The sequence below is a fragment of the Heterodontus francisci genome, chromosome 24, assembly GCF_036365525.1.
Source record: "Heterodontus francisci isolate sHetFra1 chromosome 24, sHetFra1.hap1, whole genome shotgun sequence".
Taxonomy (NCBI): Eukaryota; Metazoa; Chordata; class Chondrichthyes; order Heterodontiformes; family Heterodontidae; genus Heterodontus; species Heterodontus francisci.
In genome coordinates, this window is record NC_090394.1 from 16,456,902 (window position 1) to 16,476,611 (window position 19,710).

Below are 19,710 nucleotides of genomic sequence, written 5' to 3' on the forward strand. Positions count from 1 at the left end.
GCTGCCTGACCTGTGGAATATTTCCAGTATTTTCTGTTTTTATTTTGGATTTCCAGCATCTGTAGTATTTTGCTTTTATATTAGTGGGAGCTGCTAATGTTGATTTAGATTGGACCCTAGTTGAGGACCAATATGACCAGTCATAGCACAGCAGCCTGCTGCTCAGACCCATAGCTGCACAGCAGAAAGGGAACCAGCAGAAAGGTGCAACTCAGAAACAGGGTTTACAGGCAGAGGCACAGTTTCCTCCACAAGTCTGAACACCAGTGTCTCAGGACACTCAGGATGATGTCAGACATCTGCAGTTTCCTAGAGGTGGACCTGCTGCCTGTTGGACCTGGTGGCCACATGTTACCAGGGATGCCCTTGCTAATGCACAATTCCCTTAGGTTGCACCAGTGCACTGCGTCACCAGAAAATGCAATGCCCACTCTTCCTGCTCCCTCCCCACAATGACACGGACACAAAGCAGTCCTGCAACCAACCAACCACCCCTTCAACATCCCACAAGAATTCATGTCCTCATATTTATCATCAAACTAGTTAGAAGGCAACTTAACACCAAGCACCCAAGAATGGCCAGGATGGGAAAGTGGTGTAAAAGAATAACATTTATGTGAGATAAATAAAGAACAGAAGATTATCAAAACAACACTTTCTCAGGCATACATATGCATACCCTTACACAATTACAAATTCTTACTCTTCCTCCATCTGCTACTCCAACATGGTGCAACCCCTGTGGCTTCAGCAGAGGTAGAGACAGGCTGCTTAGATCCTTGCTCTGACTGCTCAGATACCTTTGGCCGATGACCTCTGATTTTTGGAACAGATGAAGGACCCGCCAAAGACTGTTCCACCTGCACCTGGGCAGGGGCCGGTTCAACTGTCGGAACATGAGGCAGGATGTGGTCACTGACTGAGAGGTGGTTGTGGGAGAAAAATGTAAGCGCTTTGAGTGAAGTCCCCACTTGCATGAATGACCCTTTACACCATCATCCCTCTCATGGCCCAGCTACACTTCACTGCTCCCACTGTATTGGAGAACACTTTGATGCAAATCAGTGCAACTCTCCAAGGCCAAGACTGAAGTATCCGTCATAGTATTGAAGGTGACAGACATGTTGGCATCCAGAGTCTGCATGATAGTGTTGAAGGTGTGCATAGACTCATTTGATTGAAGTGTGTGATGATCCATGGTGTTGGCATCTCTATCCATGGTAGAAGACATCCATTTCAATAGCCTGTGACATCACCACCCACCCCCCCAACCCCAACTCAACAACCATGCTTGAGGTGGACTCTTCCAATCTCCCTGCAATTGTGGTGAGTCCACACTCGGAAGGTCTGTCAATGCATCACACATTCTTTACTGCTGTTCAATGATTCGCCGCTTCATCGCTGGCCCCCAGGGTACAACACGTGTTCAGCTGAGCAGAGCTTGGAAAGGGCTGTGTCCTTGGACTCAGACTCTCCACAGCTGCACCCGCCACCACCATCTGCTCTTTGTTCACTGGTGAAGTGCGAGTCACCAACTATTTCTCGAAGTGGTCCTCCGAAAGCACGAGTATCTGAGTTGGTGCAAGGTCTGCATGAGTCCCATGATGGTGCACCCTCAGAAGGACTCAGTTCCTCTGAGAAATCGTCATCAGCAACCTCCACTGCTAGCTGCTATACATGCCTGAAGGCCTGTGGCAGATAAAAGGTATGAATTAGCCCTGGCAAGGTAAGAATATGTTGGAAGTTATCATTGTGAAGATGATCATATTTCACTTGCTGTGGAAATCAGGTCACTGTGACTGAGCATCGTATGACATGTTTGTGGCTTTTATTTAATTATGTCACCAGGTAGGGAGGAGCTCCCCGGGTCCCCATCTCTGAAATTGCACTGATCTCCAGCGCCTCCTCCTCTGTGCTTATCACAGAGAAATTTTGGTGGGCCCACTGCGGTTCATCCCCCCTCCCTCGCCCCTTCTCGCTGGTGTTCTGTGCTTCCTTCTCTTGCAATGAAGGAAAGACCTATGAGTGAGTGTAATGGTATATGTTCATGCGATGGGTGGAGTGCATTTAGTGAGAGTGACTTTGACGGACAGGCATGACCTTGCATAAAGATGAGGGTGAGTGGGAGTGGTGGATGGATAGATGGGGATGAGGAAGTGCCCAGACAGAGGAGAGGGGTGTATCTGCAAGGTAAGTGGCTGTGAGGACTGATCTGCTGCAGTAGGCTTGAGAAGGCAGAGTGAGGGGGTGGGATCATGTGCACAGCAAGATGTAGGTGAATGTGCCAGTTGTCATGGAGTCTTCATGTGTAGACTGAGTTCTATAGAGTTTGTGTTTGTTTTTTGGAGACAGTCCCTGATTTGAAATTGAAACTAAAGGCTTCCAGGTTCTGGGGAGTCAAACCAAGGTTAGACAAACAGTCCCGTGACTGAGAACATTTTTTTTTAACCAAGGACATGGGACTGGAGGTTAAGTTTCAGTTTTGACCAGAAGGCATTTGAGAGTTGAGAAGGACTTTGCAGTAGATGGAAAACATAGGAACATAGAAGCAGGAGTAGGCCATTCAGTCCATCGAGCCTGCCTCACCATTCAATACGATCATGGCTGATCACCTACTTCAATGTCTTTTTCCTACACTATCCTCATATCTCTTTATGCCCTTGGTATTCAGAATTCTGTCAATCTCTGCTTTAAACATACTCAATGACTGAGCTTCCCCAGAGAATTCCTAAGATTCACAACCCTCTGAGTAAAGAAATTTCTCCTCATCTCTGTCCTAAGTGGCTTCCCCCTTATTTTGAAATTGTGTCCACTGGTTCTAGACTCCCCAACCAGGGGAACCATCTTAGCTGCATCTACCCTGTCTATCCCTTTAAAAATCAGCCACTTATTGTTTAAAGAGACAGGCTGAGAGCTGCAGGTTTTGGGGCTTTTAGAGAGGCTACTTGGAATAGAATCAGACTACAAAGCAGCTGGTGGAAGCAGTTTAACTGCAGGCAAAGGAGCCTTGACTGACGGATGACAATTGGTGAATGATTTATGGCAGCTGTCTTCGGTGACTGAAAGTGTTATCCAGAGTGCCACATCATCAGGACTGTACTGGCCTAGGCTGAGATTGTTTAAGAGGCGAAAAAAAAAACCGTTAAAGGGAATATTGCATCATAGCGAGTGATGCAACCTCATTACTTCCATATCTGCATCCTGGAGGACAGAACTTGAAAAACTACTTGAGGAAGATCCTGATTTTGTTGTACAGTGGGACTATATAATGACATCTTGCTGATCAGCCTGTTCAGAGGACTAGTAAGGGCTACCTTAGTTGTACCTGCTAATTAGCATGTAACCTTTAAGATATACATCAATTGTGATTTAACTATTAGTTCATGTTTAATTTATGTTGGTTTTGGTTTGAGTGTTACAAGTAAAATTTACAGAAGTGAAATCTTGTTGGTTTGGTTTTTTGTTTCCTAAATTAGGGTTGGTCAGTGGATTCAGTACTATTGATTTGTTGGTGGTCTCCATGGGGATCATAACACACTGTACTCACCTTTCTTGATCCATTTAAGTCATTAAAGCATTTCCTGCACTTAATTTCAGGAGCATGGTACTAAGGTCCTGTTGATTAAGTCCTCGACAACCTCCAGCCACACCTTCTTGGTCTCCATTGCAGACTTCTTCCTCCCGTTGCTAGGGAAGAGTATCTCTCTCCCACTCCTCACAGCCCCCAGCAGCACAACCAGGGAGGAGGCACAGAAACGAGCTGCAGCCATTGCCCCTCTGGACTCTATTCTGCCACTTGCTTCTCTCTAGTTCAAATTGCATGTTTGGAATGTCCCTTTAATTACTCAAGTTGCAATGGCATCATGCTGGTCCACATGACACCCACTGCCGCAGACTGGATGGGAAATCCAGAAGTGAATTTACAATGAGGTGGTTGAGTTAAAAAGACACTGACAGACAAGTTGCACTTATGGTCCCGGTTTCCCATGCAATGTCAAACACCCCCAACTTCCAGCACACATGAAGTTAAAATCGGAGCCAAAACTCGAGCTGGGGTCGAACCAGTGATTTACAAAGATTGAGCATAACTTCCTTGCTTTTGTATGCTAGGTTCTGTTTATAAATCCAAGGATCCTGTATGCTTTTTCTTAAAATAAAAACAGCCTCTCAACTTACCCTGGCACCTTCAACGATTTGTGCAAGTACAGCCCCCAGGACTCTCTGTTTCTGCACATCCATTAAAATAATACATTTTGTTTATGTGGCCTCTTGTCATTCTGTCCACTAAAGAATAACCTTGGAACAAGCTCCATGTGGACCTCATGCAGGGCAATAATGTTATTTTTCAGGCAGTTTTTGATTCAGTACCATTAAGTATCATGCAGAGTGACAGTCAATAGGCTCCTGGTGTATTTCCATAAAATTTGAACTGCGTTGATAATCAGCGTTTATTTCACTGCTTGTTGCAGCATTCCCTGTATTTATTATTGTGCAACAATTGTTTTTCTTTTTCATCTTTCTGTAAGGGTAGAAATTCATTTTGGGCAAAGTTAATATTGAGCAGTTATTGTCCCCACCTGCTATTCAGGTCCATTGACTTCAATAGAACTACATGTTGAGGGCTGTAGAACAAGTGGCTAATGAAATACCTGTTTAGCACTACCCTCAAGACAAAACTCTATCCCATCACTTTTCATCTCAAATTTGAAAAAGATTAAGCTCAATGGTTACCACGCTGCAGAATAATTTATCACAGGTAGTATCGTGGTACTTCATACTGATGTCATAGAGTCATAGAGAAATACAGCACTGAAACAGGCCCTTCGGCCGACCAAGTCTGTGCCGACCAACAACCACCCATTTATATTAATCCTACATTAATCCCATATTCTCTACCAGATCCCCACCATTCTCCTACCACCTACATACACTAGGGGCAATTTACAATGGCCAATTTCCCTATCAACCTGCAAGTCTTTGGCTGTGGGAGGAAACTAGAGCACCCGGCAGAAACCCACACGGTTACAGGGAGAACTTGCAAAATCTGCACAGGCAGTATCCAGATCCGAACCCAGGTCACTGGAGCTGTGAGGCTGCACACTGCGTCACTCTGTCTTTACATGATGGGCACAAGTTTGGAATTACAGGAGGTGCAAGGAGATTTGGTTGAGAAACCTGGATGTATGGGTTTCCCGGAATGCCGTGGAGTGATTGTGGGGAGGTGGAAAGAAGATCACAGAGAGGTCAGGGGAGATTGGAGGTCTGAGAGATCACGGAATGTGGTGCATTAGCTTGTTGGGCCTGGAGAAAACACTTCTGCTCCCCTAGGCCTGGAAGCAGCGCTGTAAAGCTACTGTCCTGCAGACCCCAACCTGCTAAGAATGAGGCATATTAATTTCACCACACGGACATTAAATTTTAAATTGTTGCTGGGAAAAAGAGAAAGCCTGTTAAAAGGACTGCCAGACCTTGACTAGAAAACAAAACATTTACATACTAACAGACATTGAAGGCAGGGAAGCGCATTCCATTCCCTGTTAAGATGATACAATACACAGAGCCAAGACATGGTCAGACCAGTTAGTCAATGGCTAACTTGCTTGGCAACCTGGGGGTTTTAAAATTGCGCAGTTTGAACTGAGAGCCTGCAGAAAGCGGTTTGCTCCTGGATTGAACAGACCTCTCCTGGCTGCTCCCATCTCTGTCTCACAAGCCTCTGAATCCACTGAAGACACAGGAACTCCAAGAGGGAAAAGTCTCATACAGTGAACAAGGTTTAAGAAGAATACTGGGCCCCAACGAAAAGCAAGATCTACCTACAATCAAGGACTCTACAGTGAGCTTGAAGAACCGTAACAAAAACTCTTCAGATAAAGCCTAAAACTTTTCCACTTTATTTTTCTTCTGCTGTTTTCTGTCTCTATTTGCATGTGTGTATCACATATGCATGCTAGCCTGGGGCACGGTGTGTATCTGTAGGCATTAACCGAATTAGAGTTCAAGTTTAAGTTTAATAAATTTAAACTTTTTTTCTTTAAACCTAAGAAAGCCTGTTTGTGGAAAGCGGAGAACAAGGATTCACCAAGGGGGAGCTAAAAACACGGTGTGTTTAAATTAAACCCTGTTACAGTAAGATCAGATGAAGGCTGAAAGGGCACTCTGGACATCTTTCTCACATGGTCATAACAGAAATTTGGGGGCTCATCCAGAATCAACCCACAGACAAACGAGAGAAATTGGAAGTGGGAAGCCAAATTGTTCCCAATCAAAAAGGAGCAAGATTAATACAGGTTTTCTTGTGGTTGTCTGTGCTTGAATACTAACACTTCTGCAACTGAAGCGAGTAGCTCTCCAAGCCAGGGTGAAGTAACTTGGGATAAGTTAAAAGCACTGTCTATGGAGGAGTTGAGGAAAATGGCTGAGCAGTGTGGGATCACTGTACATGCCAAAGCTAGGAAGTCTGAACTCCGAAGGCTAGTGGCCAACCATTTTTCCCTTGAATCTGAAGATCAGAAACAGGGTTAGAAGCAAACTCCGACAGGGTACTGCTCGCAAAGATTCAACTGGAACAGAGGAAACTTGAATTTGAGGAGATGGAGAGAGAAAGAATATTCCGGAAGGAATGCCAAGAGAGAGAGAGTTGAAGCAGTTTGAGTTAACTAGGGGGCAGCAGAGTAACCCCAGTGAAAGCATGGCCAATATGGAGGAGCATAATTCAGGGCTGGGTACAGAATTGTTAAAACTAGCTCAACTAATTCCAAAATTCAATGAGGAGAATGTAGAAGATATTTTGTGCCCTTTCAGAAACTGGCAAGGCAGCTAAAATGGCCAGCTGAGATCTGGCCTCTTTTACTACAAAGCAAGCTAACTGGAACAGCTCATGAGGTTTATTTCCTGTTGCCAGATGAGAGTTCATTGAATTATGAACTGACAGAAAATGCTATCCTCGGGACATATGAATTAGTACCTGAAGCCTAAAACCCTCAAGAAGCAAGCTAATCAAACTTATCTGGAGTTTGAAAGAAGTAAGCAGCTGGCTTTTGACCAGTGGCTGAGGGCTCTTAAAGTACAGCTCAGCTAGGGAAGTAATCCTGTTAGAGGAAATTAAAAACTCCCTCCCACTCTCCATGAAGACCCATGTAGAGGAGCAGCGGGTCCAGAGAGCCTGGCAAGGGGCCGTTCTGGCCAATGGGTTTGCTTTAATTTCTGAGTCGGTTTCCCAGGGGAGAACCTTTCCTACTCACCCCCACAAATCTGAAAAGGACCAAGGATGGGAAGGTGATAGGAGCCCAAGCAGTCCTGGGAGAGAAAGGAAAGCAGGAGTCACATGGACCCTCCTCCAGCCAAAAATGAAGGCGCAGTGAGCAAGAATGAGACCCGGAGACCTGTGTGCTTCCATTGTAATAAAGCAGGGCATTTAAAAGCTGACTGCTGGAAACTAAAGGGAAAACCTGCAGAGTTGATCAGGATACACCCTGGAATGGACCCTGATGGGCAGCACAGCAGAACAAGCTGTGGCTTTAACTACAGTAAGAGTGAGACCCAGGAAGCTTACTAGTGTAAGTGTAGGAAAATGTAATAGGATTCCTGAAGGTTATCAGGGTTTTGTGTTTGAAGGGAAAGTAACCCCATACCCCACGAGTTGGGCAAGCAAACCAATAGTAATTCTCAGGGACACAGGGGCCACTAGATCACTTTTACTGGGAAAAGGCCTGAACTTTCCCCCAGAGAGTGGAGTGAACACCAAAATGATGCTGAATCTGTACACTGGGTGCACCTGGAGTGCGATCTAGTTTCGGGACCATTGATCGTAGGGATTGTCCCTAGTTTGCCTGTGGATGGGTTGACCTGCTCCTAGGTAATGATCTGGCGGGGGTAAAGGTGGTAACCCCCCCCCACCCACCCCCCAGTAGTGAAAGGGAGACCAGAGGAGGTCAGAAAGGCAGGAGACGGATCCCTGCAGTTTTGCTGAATATGTAGTGGATCAGGCTATGATCAAACCGGCTCCTGCAGAGCAGACTGAATTGGCACTGCAGGCAGACGACCATGAGGTCTGTCTGTCTGAGACTTTCTTTGGAAAGTTAGGAGACCCAGGGATGAATTAAATGGATTTCCCCTAGGACAGGCTCAGCAGGCCGACCCAGTATTGCAAGAGTTAGCAAAGGCTGCCCAATCTGAAAGTGAAGCAGAGGAAGTCCCTGATTGCTACTATTTAAAGAATGAGGTACTGATAAGGAAATAGAGTTCTCCTCACAGACCTGAGGGCAAGGAGTGGACAGTAGTTCACCAGTTAGTGGTGCCACAGAGGTACCGGAGAGAAATATTAAGAAGAGCCCATGAGACTATAATGGCTGTACATGCCGGTATAGGAAAGACCAAAGGCCACGTAAGACAGCAGTTTAACTGACCAAGACTCCACAAAGATGTGGTGGAGTACTGCAGGAGTTGCTACATGTGCCAGGTTGAGGGGAAACCCCAACCTACAGTGAAACCTGCACCCCTAAGTCCTGTTAGGAGGACCCTCCAGCAGAGGGCTGGTGAACTGAAAGGGACCCCCGCCTAGAACAAAAAGGGACAGACAGGCACAAGGCTGGCAAAAGGTTAGACAGAGAAGGGGAAAAAATGACCAAAAGGGCAATTTAAAGAAAGTCCAGGAGGAATCCCGGATAAAACCCCCTACTGTCCAGTCAGTCAACCCGGGAAAATGTGAAAAGTTAGACCGCGCACCCTCCTACGTAAATGCAGACACCCCACCAAAGTTGCTAACAGCATTTACAGGAACCTGCAGAGACAAAGAAAGACCTCTAGGGGGCAGAGAGAGACCATGAGGGTGATGTCTCGCCTAGTCGAAGTGCCACAGGGGTGTGCAGTAGAGTCTGCACAAATACCTGCAGGCAGAAGTATCCTCTGGACAAAGGGGTGATTAGCAAAGAATTCTCCCCCCAGTCAGAAGAAAAGCAAACCACCCATCCTCTGAAGTCAAAAGATTTTGCAGGACTCAGCAAAGCACTGAAAGAGCGTTCAGGATAGACCCGCCCATTACTGACTCTTCCAAAAAAATTACCTCAGCAGGAACAAAGACCCTAGGCAGCCTTGGAAATGGGCAAATGGAAGAGAAACTTCCCAAAAAAAATGAATGACATGTTTATTAGGATGCCAAAAAGGGGGCAATTAAAGCAGCACTGACACCAAAAGACAGGCTGTAATAAGTTTTAGGATTTATGAATGAATGGAAATGAATGGGAGAAATTCCTGTTTTTTATTTCTGTATCTGATATTTTTCTCTCAACCCGTTTAATGAAATGTGCTTTTCTCAAATCGTATTTCATTCCCCTGGGTGCGGAGGTGTCATGCAGGCCTCTACCTGCCAAGAATGAGGCATATTAATTTCGCCACATGGACACTAAATTTCAAATTATTGCTGGGAAGAAGAGAAGGCCTGTTACACGGACTGCCAGACCTTGGCTGGGGGAAAAAAACATTTACCAACTAACAGACATTGAAGGCAGGGAAGCACATTCCATTCCCTGTTAAGATGGTACAATACACAGAGTCAAGATGTGGTCAGACCAATTAGTCACATGACTAACATGCTTGGCAACTTGTGGGGGGGGGGGGGGGGGGGTGGGGGTTCTGAATTGTACAGTTTGAATTGAGAGCCTGCAGAAAGCTGTTTGTTCCTGGATTGAAAAGACTTCTCCTGGCTGGCTCGCCAGAGCCTCTCCTATCTGCTCCCATCTCTGTCTCACAAGCCTCTGAATCCACTGACCACACAAGAACCCCATGAGGGAATGTCTCCTACAGAGAACAAGGCTTAAGAATACTGGGCCCCAACGAAAAGCAAGATCTACTTACAATCAAGGACTCTACAGTGAGCTTGAAGAACCCTAACAACAACACTTCAGATATTGCCTCAAACCTTTCCACTTTATTTTTCTTCTGTTCTTTTCTGTCTCTATTTACATGTGTGTATCATGTATGCATGCTAGCATGAGACACGGCATGTATCCATAGGCATTAACTGAATTAGAGTTTAAGTTTAATAAATTTCAACTTTTCTTCTTCAAACCTAAGAAAGCCTGTTTGTGCTGGTTTATTTGCCTTATAACTGGAAAGCGGTGAACAAGGATTCACCAAGGGGGAGCTAAAAGCATGGTGTTTTTAAAATTAAACCCTGTTACGGTAAGACCAGGTGAAGGCTGAAAGGGAACCTAGTCACCTAGGTTCCGAATCTTTCTCACCTGGTCATAACAGTATTTACCCAATCGATCTATCCCTTCTTGCTTCCTTTTGCATGCTGGGTTTCCCGAGGCCAGGGAAACCTGGCCAACAGTAGTTAAAAATAGAAATCTTTTTAAAATGGAGGCACGAAGCCTGCTTAAAAGGTTTTATTAACCGAACTGCCTCTCGAGAGCAGATTGGTCACCAGTTCCTTGCCCTGTCTCCGTTAAAACATGAAGTAGGTTGCTTTGAGGTGGGTTGGGTTTGGATTTGAACCTTTTAACATTTAAGTTTCCCACCTGACCAAAACCCACCCATTTTAGGGGGTTAAAACGCCCTTCCACCCCCACCCCCCCCCCATTGGTTCACTCACTCAACTGTGCCATTCACGAAGATGCCAAACTTGGCTAGGTATCTGTCACCCATAGCAGAAGAAAGATTTGGATTGGCTACCTCACCAATCCTCTATCTCCCAACCTCCTGGTGGCTAACCAACTGCTATGAGTAGAATTGGCAAGTAGTTTCAAATCAGGGAGTCCACCCTCTTGACTTCAGGATGTGAACACCCTTATAAAGGCAAGAATACATTTAAAATGTCCCCCTCACAAAAGATGAAAATTTAACCTGAATTATTCGGTCAAGCAAAGAACCCCGTCAGTTTTAAAAACAAAAATAACACTCTATCTATGAAGCCTATTTCTCTGTTTATATGCTGAGGCTGACCTATTTCTTCCATTTGACGCTTGAGCTCCTCTTCCAGAGCATCTACTCGATCTTTTAGAACGTAGTGAGCGGTGGACACTAGTGTCAGTTTATGTAGAACAGCCAAGGCAGGACCTAGGCGTTGTGTTGCAGCCTTAAGTAAATGGAGGAAAACTGAATTAGTCCTCATATATCCCCAGAAATTCTTATCAGTGATCTTTCACATTACATATACAGATCAATAAGTTTCACATCAGTTTACATAACTGAACCCATAATGACAATTCCCTGTAGTAATTGAATGAGAGATTAATATTTTTCCATCTGTGTTTACAAGAATCACAATCACTTTTTTTTAGAAAACCTTATTTCAACTGTACAGCTGAATTGTACGGAAGTTAGTGTTGTGTTCAACGAAATTCTTCAAGTTCTCCCACACCCACGCTCCACAACCTTGGTCTAAATCAACAGTAGTTTTACAAAAAAAAACTATTAATCAAAGTTCATTGTTTTTCTTCATTTACAGAATACTTTTGACACCAGATTTGGACGTTCAACCCACCTAACGAAATTAACGTGCCTGTAAACTATGTGGAGAAGTGAATTAGATTCAAGACTTTTGGAGACCTGGTTTAAATCCAGTAGGCAGGTGGAATGAAAGTCTCCTCTCTCTGTTGGTGTTCAGAAATGGAAAAATGTTTATTGTGGCAAGAGTATATTGCTGAGGCACAGTAGAGGAAGCTTTGCTCTAAATCTAACTGATTTTTCTGATCTGTGAGTGTCAGATATTGACTGTGTATCTGAAATGGAAAATTCTACATGCCCTAGCACTAACGTCCATCACTTTGTTGAAGACAAAAAACAAAAGGCCTGAGGGTGTAAGTGCAGCACGCGCAGGCTAAAGCAATCAGCTTTATGGTCACAAAGCATGGCTATTTTAACTCCTGGGTCCCAATTAAGTAGTTTCTTTTTATTATCTTTCTCCCACCCGAAGTAGCCAGTAATGAAAGTGGCCAGTGTGCAGAAGCAGGAAATTAAGTGGCAGCAGGCTTCCCCCCACCTCCCAGACCCAAAGAGACAGTCCATGGCAAAGTGAGTGATAGGATGGGGGATCTGAGACAATTGCACTTGCGATCAGGAGGAAGGGAAACTCCAAGCTCAGGAAGCACTCTCGCTCCTCCAAGCTCACAATAAACCTTCCAAAAACCAAAAAAATTAACTTATCTGGGCCTCTTCTGGATACAATCCTGGTTGGTCAGGCGCTAAGTGGCATTGCCTCAATCAGCAGATAAGATTGCGTCAAGGTCTGAATGACATCATCCTCAACATTTAAATATTCTTCTTGAATAGGAGAGATGTCTAACAGCCATCTAAATCGATATCGCCTGTTTCTACACAATCACCCCAAGTCAAAATTACCCCCTTGGTATTTTGTTTTAGGATTTATCCACCAATGAGGCAGCAGCCTTTTCCAAAGATCCAGACTTGTGAAATTCAAACAGGACAAACCAGCGAATGAGAGAAGTGCACTGACGGGGCTCACTGGCCACAGGTGGCAGGCAGACTAGAATAGAATCTGCCACCTCCGCCGACTATAGCCTTATTCACCAGTTCTCTCTTCCTTCTCCTGCTTTATGGGACTTTCCTTAAAAAAACATTTTGCTTCTGACTGTTTTAATCTTTTAAAAAGAATTATACTATAGACAACCCACTTACTTTTTTCTTCTTTCACATCCCAAAACTCTTTTCAGAGACAGAACAATTTAGAAATCTTTGATATATATTAAAATTGGGAATAGGCTTCCAACAGAACCCAACAATTGTTAATGAATAAACGTATCTACAGAACTTGAAAGTTTAAAAAGACATTTGCAATTGTCTGCAAACAAACTTGGCCGAGCAGGAAACTGGACATGGGCACAGGGTACAATCCTGAATTGGTAATGCACACCAATTACCGAGTCTGTGGCCCTGGGCAGGATTTTGGGTTGGGTCCCTGAAGTTGGATCAAATGGGGGTCACAATCCTGCACTGTATGGGCAACAGTCACCCGGCAGTAATTTTCCCTGAATTGGACAATTTAGCGGCCAGTAAGCAGGCTCGCCATCCAATTAAGGAGGCCCTCCCGCTTGGAAGAAGCAGCAGACTGCAGTCCAGTTAACAGAGAGAGAGAGAGACAGAGAGAGAGACACACACACACAGAGACAGAGAGAGAGAGAGCGACAGAGAGAGAGAGAGCGACAGAGAGAGAGAGAGAGAGACACAGAGAGAGAAAGAGACAGACAGACAGAGAGAGGGGGACAGAGAGAGAGAGGGGGAAGAGAGAGAGAGAGAGAGGGTCAGAGAGAGAGAGACAGAGAGAAAGAGAGAGACAGAGAGAAAGAGAGAGAGAGAGAGAGAGAGACAGGGAGAGAGAAAGAGAGACAGAGAGAAAGAGAGACACACACACAGAGACAGAGAGCGAGAGAGAGAGAGAGAGGGGGACAGAGGGAGAGAGAGAGAGACAGAGAGAGAGAGAGAGACAGACAGAGAGACAGAGAGAGGGGGACAGAGAGAGGGGGACAGAGAGACAGAGAGAGGGTGACAGAGAGAGAGAGGGGACAGAGAGACAGAGAGAGGGGGACAGAGAGAGAGAGGGGGAAGAGTGACAGAGACAGAGGGGGGGGAAGAGTGACAGAGACAGAGGGGGGGGGGGGGCAGAGAGAGAGAGAGGGACAGAGAGAGAGAAAGAGAGACAGAGAGAAAAAGACAAACAGAGACAATCACCAGTTAGATGATACAACATTGTGCATCACCCTCCACAACTGTTAGTAATGCTAATGCTTGGGAGGCAAAAACAGAAGGAAGATAAAACTTGTAGTCAATTTCAGGAAAATCTCTGGGAACTTCCTTCCAGATGCGCCATGGCAATTAGATTTAAAAAGGAAAGCCTGCTTACTCATGCTGTATTGCTACATGTACTTAACCAGCCTGCTAACCAATACCGGAACCACCATCACCTCCCCCACCCACATCCACCAAACCCATATTCCACATGTCCCAAAAAAGGACTACACAGGACTGGAAAATAACATTTCTATCCATTAGGGTGGTCCTAAAGGTCAGAGACCTTCTATTTAATGTTATATTATATATACTTCAAAATACCTGTCAGGCAAATATTTTTGAGGAAGGCTAGAATGTCTTTTCATTTCCATTACTTTCCTATGTAATTTTTCCACATATTCATGTACTGCATAATCAAGTTATTTCCTAACATTATCAAAATCACCAACAAGATCCTTTGCAACTGTGACAAAGGCAAACATCCCCTCATTTTTTCAACCTGTCTACAGCCTTTGACGTGGTTGACCACACCATCCCACCCAAAGCCTCTCAACTGTCATCCACCTGCATGCAACTGCTCTCACCTGGTTCCATTGTTATCTATCTAAGCGTAGCCAAAGTATTACCTGAAATGGCTTCTCTTGCTGCTCCTGCACTGTTATCTCTGGTGTCTCCCAAGGATCTATCCTTGGTCCCTCCTATTTCTCATCTACATGTTGCCCATCGATGACATCATCTGAAAGCAGTGTTAGTTTTCACATGTATGCTGACAACACTCAGTTCTACCTCACCACCATCTCTCTCGACTCCTCCACTGTTGCTAAACTATCAGACTGTTTATTCCACATCCAGTACTGGATGAGCAGAAATTTCCTCCCTTAAATATTGGGAAGACTGAAGCCATTGTTTTCGGTCTCCACTCCAAACTCTGTTCCCTAGCTACTGATTCCATCCCTCTCCCCAGCAACAGTTGGAGACTAAACCAAACTGATCACAACCTTGGGGCACCTGGGGGAATTTAAATTCAATTAATTAATAAATCTGGAATAAAAAGCTAATCTCAGTAAGGTAGTATGACCTTGAAAATACTGGATTGTCACAAAAGCCCATCTGGTTCACAAATGTCCTTTTGGAAGAAAATCTGCCCTCCTTACCCAGTCTGGCCTACATGTGACTCCAGAACCACAGAAATGTGGTAGACTCTTAACTGCCCTCTGAAGTGGCCCAGCAAGCCACTCAGTTGGATAAAATCACAAAATAAGTTGAAGCAGAATAAAACTGGATGGACCACCCGGCATTGATCTAGGCACTGGAAACAACTAAGGCACACTCTGCCCAGTTGACCCTGCAAAGTCTCCTCATTTACATCTGGGGACTTGAGCTAAAATTAGGAGAGCTGTCCCACAGGCTAGCCAAGCAACAGCCTGACATAGTCATACTCACGGAATCATACCTTACAGACAATGTCCCAGACATCACCATCACCAATCTACCTGCCGCAGGTGCATCTGTCCATGACAGTATTGGTAGGAGTGACCATCTCACAGTCCTTGGGCAGACCAAGTCCCGTTTTCACACTAAGAAAACCTTCCACCGTGTTGTTTGGCACAATTACATGCTATCTGGGACAGATTTAGAACAGATCTAGCAGCTCAAAACTGGGCATCCATGAGGTGCTGTGGACCATCAGCAGCAGCAGAATTGTATTCAACCACAATCTGTAACCTCATGCCCCAGCATATCCCCCACTCTACCATTACCATCAAGCCAAGGGATCAACCCTGGTTCAACGAGGAATGTAGGAGAGCATGCCAGGAGCAGCACCAGGCATTCCTAAAAATGAGGTGCCAAGCTGCTGAAGCCCAAACACAGCACTACATGCTAATGCTAAACAGCAGAAGCAGCGTGAAATAGACAGAGCTAAGCGATCCAACAAACAATGGATCAGATCAAAGCCCTGCAGGCCTACCATACCCAGTTGTGAATGCTGGTGGACAACTGAACAACTAAGTGGAGGAGGAGGCTTCACAAACATCCCCATCCTCAATGATGGGGGAGCCCATCACATCAGTGCAAAAGAAAAGGCTGAATCATTTGCAAAAATCTTCATCCAGAAGTGCTGAGCGGATGATCCATCTTGACCTCCTCCTGAGGTCCCCAGATACCAATCTTCAGCCAATTTGATTCACACCATGGAGATCAAGAAATGGCTGAAGGCACTGTATACAGCAAAGGCTATGGACCTTGACAACATCCCAGCAATAATACTGAAGACTTGTGCTCTGGAACTAGCTGCTTCCCTAACCAAGCTGTTCCAGTACAGCTACAACACTGGCATCTACCTGAAAATGTGGAAAACTGCCCAGGTATGTCCTGTCCACAAAAAGCAGGACAAGTCCAATCCAGTCAATTACCAACCCATCAGGCTACTCTCAAATCAGCAATTGATGGAAGGTGTCATTAACAGTGCTATCAAGAGCCACTTGCTCAGCAAGTACCAGATCACTCATGCTCAGTTTGGGTTCCACCAGGGTCACTTAGCTCCAGATCTCATTACAGCCTTGGTCTAAACATGGACAAAAGAGCTGAACTCAAGAGGTTAGATGAGAGCAAATGCCCTTGACATCAAGGCAGCATTTGAACGTGTGGCATCAAGGAGTCCCAGCAAATTTGAAGTCGATGGGAATCGGGGGAAAACGTTTCACTGGTTAGAGTCATACCTTGATGATGGTTCTGGTTGTTGGAGGTCAATCATCTCAGCCTGGGGACATCACTGCAGGAGATCCTCAGGATAGTGTCCTAGGGCCAAACATCTTCAGCTACTTCATCAATAACCATTCCTCCAATCTAAGGTCAGAAGCAGGGATGTTCGCTGATGATTGCACAGTGTTGAACATCATTCGTGACTCCACAGGTACTGAAGCAGTCTGTGCCAGCATGCAGCAAGACCCGGACAAAATTCAGTCTTGGGCTGATAAGTGGCAAAGTAACATATGTGCTATAAAAGTGCCAGGCAAAGACAGTCTGCAACAAAAGAGAATCTAACCGTCTCACTTTGACATACAGCAGCATTACCATCGCTGAATCCCCATCAACATCCTGGGGGTTAACATTCACCAGAAACTGAACTGGATCAGCCATTTAAATACTGTTGCTACAAGAGCAGGTCAAAGGCTGGGAATTCTGTGGCAAGTAACTCACCTCCTGACTCCCCAATGCCTGTTCACCATTTACAAGGCATAAGTCAGGAGTGTAATGAAATCATCCCCACTTGCCTGGATGAACGTAGCTTCAACAACACTTAAGAAGTTTGATACTATCCAGGACAAAGTAATAAAGAAATCTAATGGAATGCTATCCTTTATTATGAGAGGAATTGAAAATAAAAGATGTTATGCTTCAGTTATGCAGGGCCCTGGTGAGACCACATCTCAAATACTGTGTGCAGTTTTGGTCTCCTTATTTAAGGAAGGATGTAAATACGTTGGAGGCGGTTCAGAGGAGGTTTACTAAATTGATAACTGGAATGAACAGCTTGTCTCATGAGGAAAGGTTGGACAGACTGGGCTTGTTTTCACTGGGGTTTAGAAGAGTGGAGGGGACAACTGATAGAATTTTATAAGATCCTGAACGATTTTGACAAGGTGGACGGGGAAAGGATGTTTCCTCTTGTGGGTGAGTCCAGAACTAGGGGGCACTGTTTTAAAATTAGGGGTCGTCTTTTTAGGACAGAGATGAAGAGAATTTTTTTTCTCTTAAAGGGTTGTGTAACTTTGGAACTCTCTGCCTCAGAAGGTGGTGGAGGCAGGAACATTGAATATTTTTAAGGTGGAGGTAGATAGACTCTTGTTAGGCAAGGGAATCAAAGGTTATCGGGGGTAGATGGGAGTGTGGAATTCGAAACACAAACAGATCAGCTATGATTGTATTGAAGGGTGGAGCAGGCTAGAGGGGCTGAATGGCCTACTTCTGCTCCTAGTTCATATGTATGTAGCCCACTTGATTGACACACCATCCACCACCTTAAACATTTAATCCCTCCACCACCGGCGCACAGTGGCAGTAGTGTGTACCATCTACAAGATGCACTGCAGCAGCTCACCAAGCCTCCTTGAACAGCACCTTCCAAATGCAGGACCGCTACCATCTAGAAGGACAGGGCAATAGATACATGGGAAGACCACCACCTGCAAGTTCCCTCCAAGCCACATACCATCCTGACTTGGAACTATAATCGCCTTCACTGTCACTGGGTCAAAATCCTGAAACTCCCTTCCTAGTAGCACTGTGGGTGTACCTACTCCACATGGGCTGCAGCCGTTCAAGTAGGTGACTCACGACCACCTTCTTAAGGGCAATTAGGGATGGGCAATGAATTCTGGCCTTGGCTGCAAGGCTCACATTCCGCCAATGAATGAGAAAAAAAAGACCCCACTCTAAGCTTCTGATCACATATTCGCACCAGCACTAAAACAACCTACTTCCACCTCCCTACCACTGCCCGACTTCACCCCTGTCTCAGCTCACCAGCTGATGAAATCCTCATTCATGCCTTCGTTACTTCTAGACTTGACTATTCAAATGCATTCCTGGCAGGACTCCCACATTCTACCCTCCTTAAACTGGAGGTCCTCCAAAACTCTGCTGCCCCTGTCTTAACTCGCACCAAATCCCTTTCCCCTATCACCCCTGTGCTCGCCGACTTACAGTGACTCCTCATCAAGCAACATCTCTATTTTAAAATTCTCATCCTTGTTTTCAAATCTGTCTATGGCCTCATCCCTCCCTATTTCTGTAATCTCCTCCAACCCCACAGCCCTCCAAAGTATCGGTGCTCCTCAAATTCTGGCCTCTTGAGCATCCCAGATTTTAATCACTTCACCATGGGTGGCCATGTCTTCAGTTACCTTGGGTCCAAGCTCTGGAATACCCTCCCTATCTCGCTTTCCTCCTTTAAGGCACTTCTTTATTCAAGACCAAGCCTTTGGTCATCTGACCTATTATCGACTTATGTGGCTCGGTGTCGAACTTTGTTTTATAACGCTCCTGTGAAGCGCCTTGGGACATTTTATTATGTTAAAGGCGCGATATAAATATAAACTGTTGCGAATCCGTTTGCAGCTTCTTATGTTATCCTTCTGATGCTTCCCTTGTCTCTCTTTCTCTCTCTCAAGGACCTCACAAGTCTATGGTTGAGTTATCCTTCTATTCCTTTAGTAAATGTGGCACCACATTTATTTCTCCTCAGTCTCTTGACAGAATTTCTGCATTTGGCAATTCCCTTGCCATTATGTGACTAATTTCACTTGCTACCTTCTACGATGCCATATTCGACTGGCAGTTCTTGAAGAGAAGTCAGTCAGCAAGGGGTCTGTTGAGAATGGGAATAAACTCTCAACACCCTTGTTCCCGATTCAGGTCAGGATGATCATATAGCTAGAGGTCACGGGCTTAGATTGATAAATATATAGCTTATATAATCATAGCTGTGCGGGGGAAGTGCTCAACAAGTGGACTTTGACAAAGTCAGATACATTCCACAGAATACATTTAACTAAATCACGAGGGAAGGAGATGGATATTGATTCCTGTTTCTTGATCACGAAATAAGCAAAACTGGATTCACAATCATATTATCCTGTTTCTGACTAAATCCAAAAGTGAAATGAGACTGGGTGGAGCTTGTACTGTGCAATTTCCAACTGCTTCTGGCTCTAGAAGGGTTTAGCCAGCAGTTTTTAAAATGGCTACCGAAAAAAGTCCCTAAAAGGTTGTCAATTTTTATTTTTTGGTGAGGTCTGAAGCAGCAGGAGTGCTCCTCCTGGCTCCATAAAACAACCTCGTGCTGCAGGCACTCCAGGTTTACCCGTCTCAGAATCATCTCCTCCACACTCCTCGCAGACTATACACGAGGGCTGTTGCTGACCCACATTGCTGCGGTTGATCCCAGCATGCTGCTTT

At 45.1% G+C, this 19,710-nt stretch overlaps 1 protein-coding gene across 3 annotated transcripts in view; it reads right to left on the minus strand.

Moving 5' to 3' along the window:
• LOC137383216 (glutamine-rich protein 2-like) overlaps positions 1–19,710 on the minus strand; it is a 190,684-nt gene that overhangs the window by 137,570 nt on the left and 33,404 nt on the right. For all 3 annotated transcript variants that reach the window (XM_068055707.1, XM_068055706.1, XM_068055708.1), the window contains exon 6: positions 10,945–11,077. In XM_068055707.1, coding sequence (XP_067911808.1) covers positions 10,945–11,077 — 133 coding nt within the window. The remainder of the gene's footprint in view (positions 1–10,944; positions 11,078–19,710) is intronic.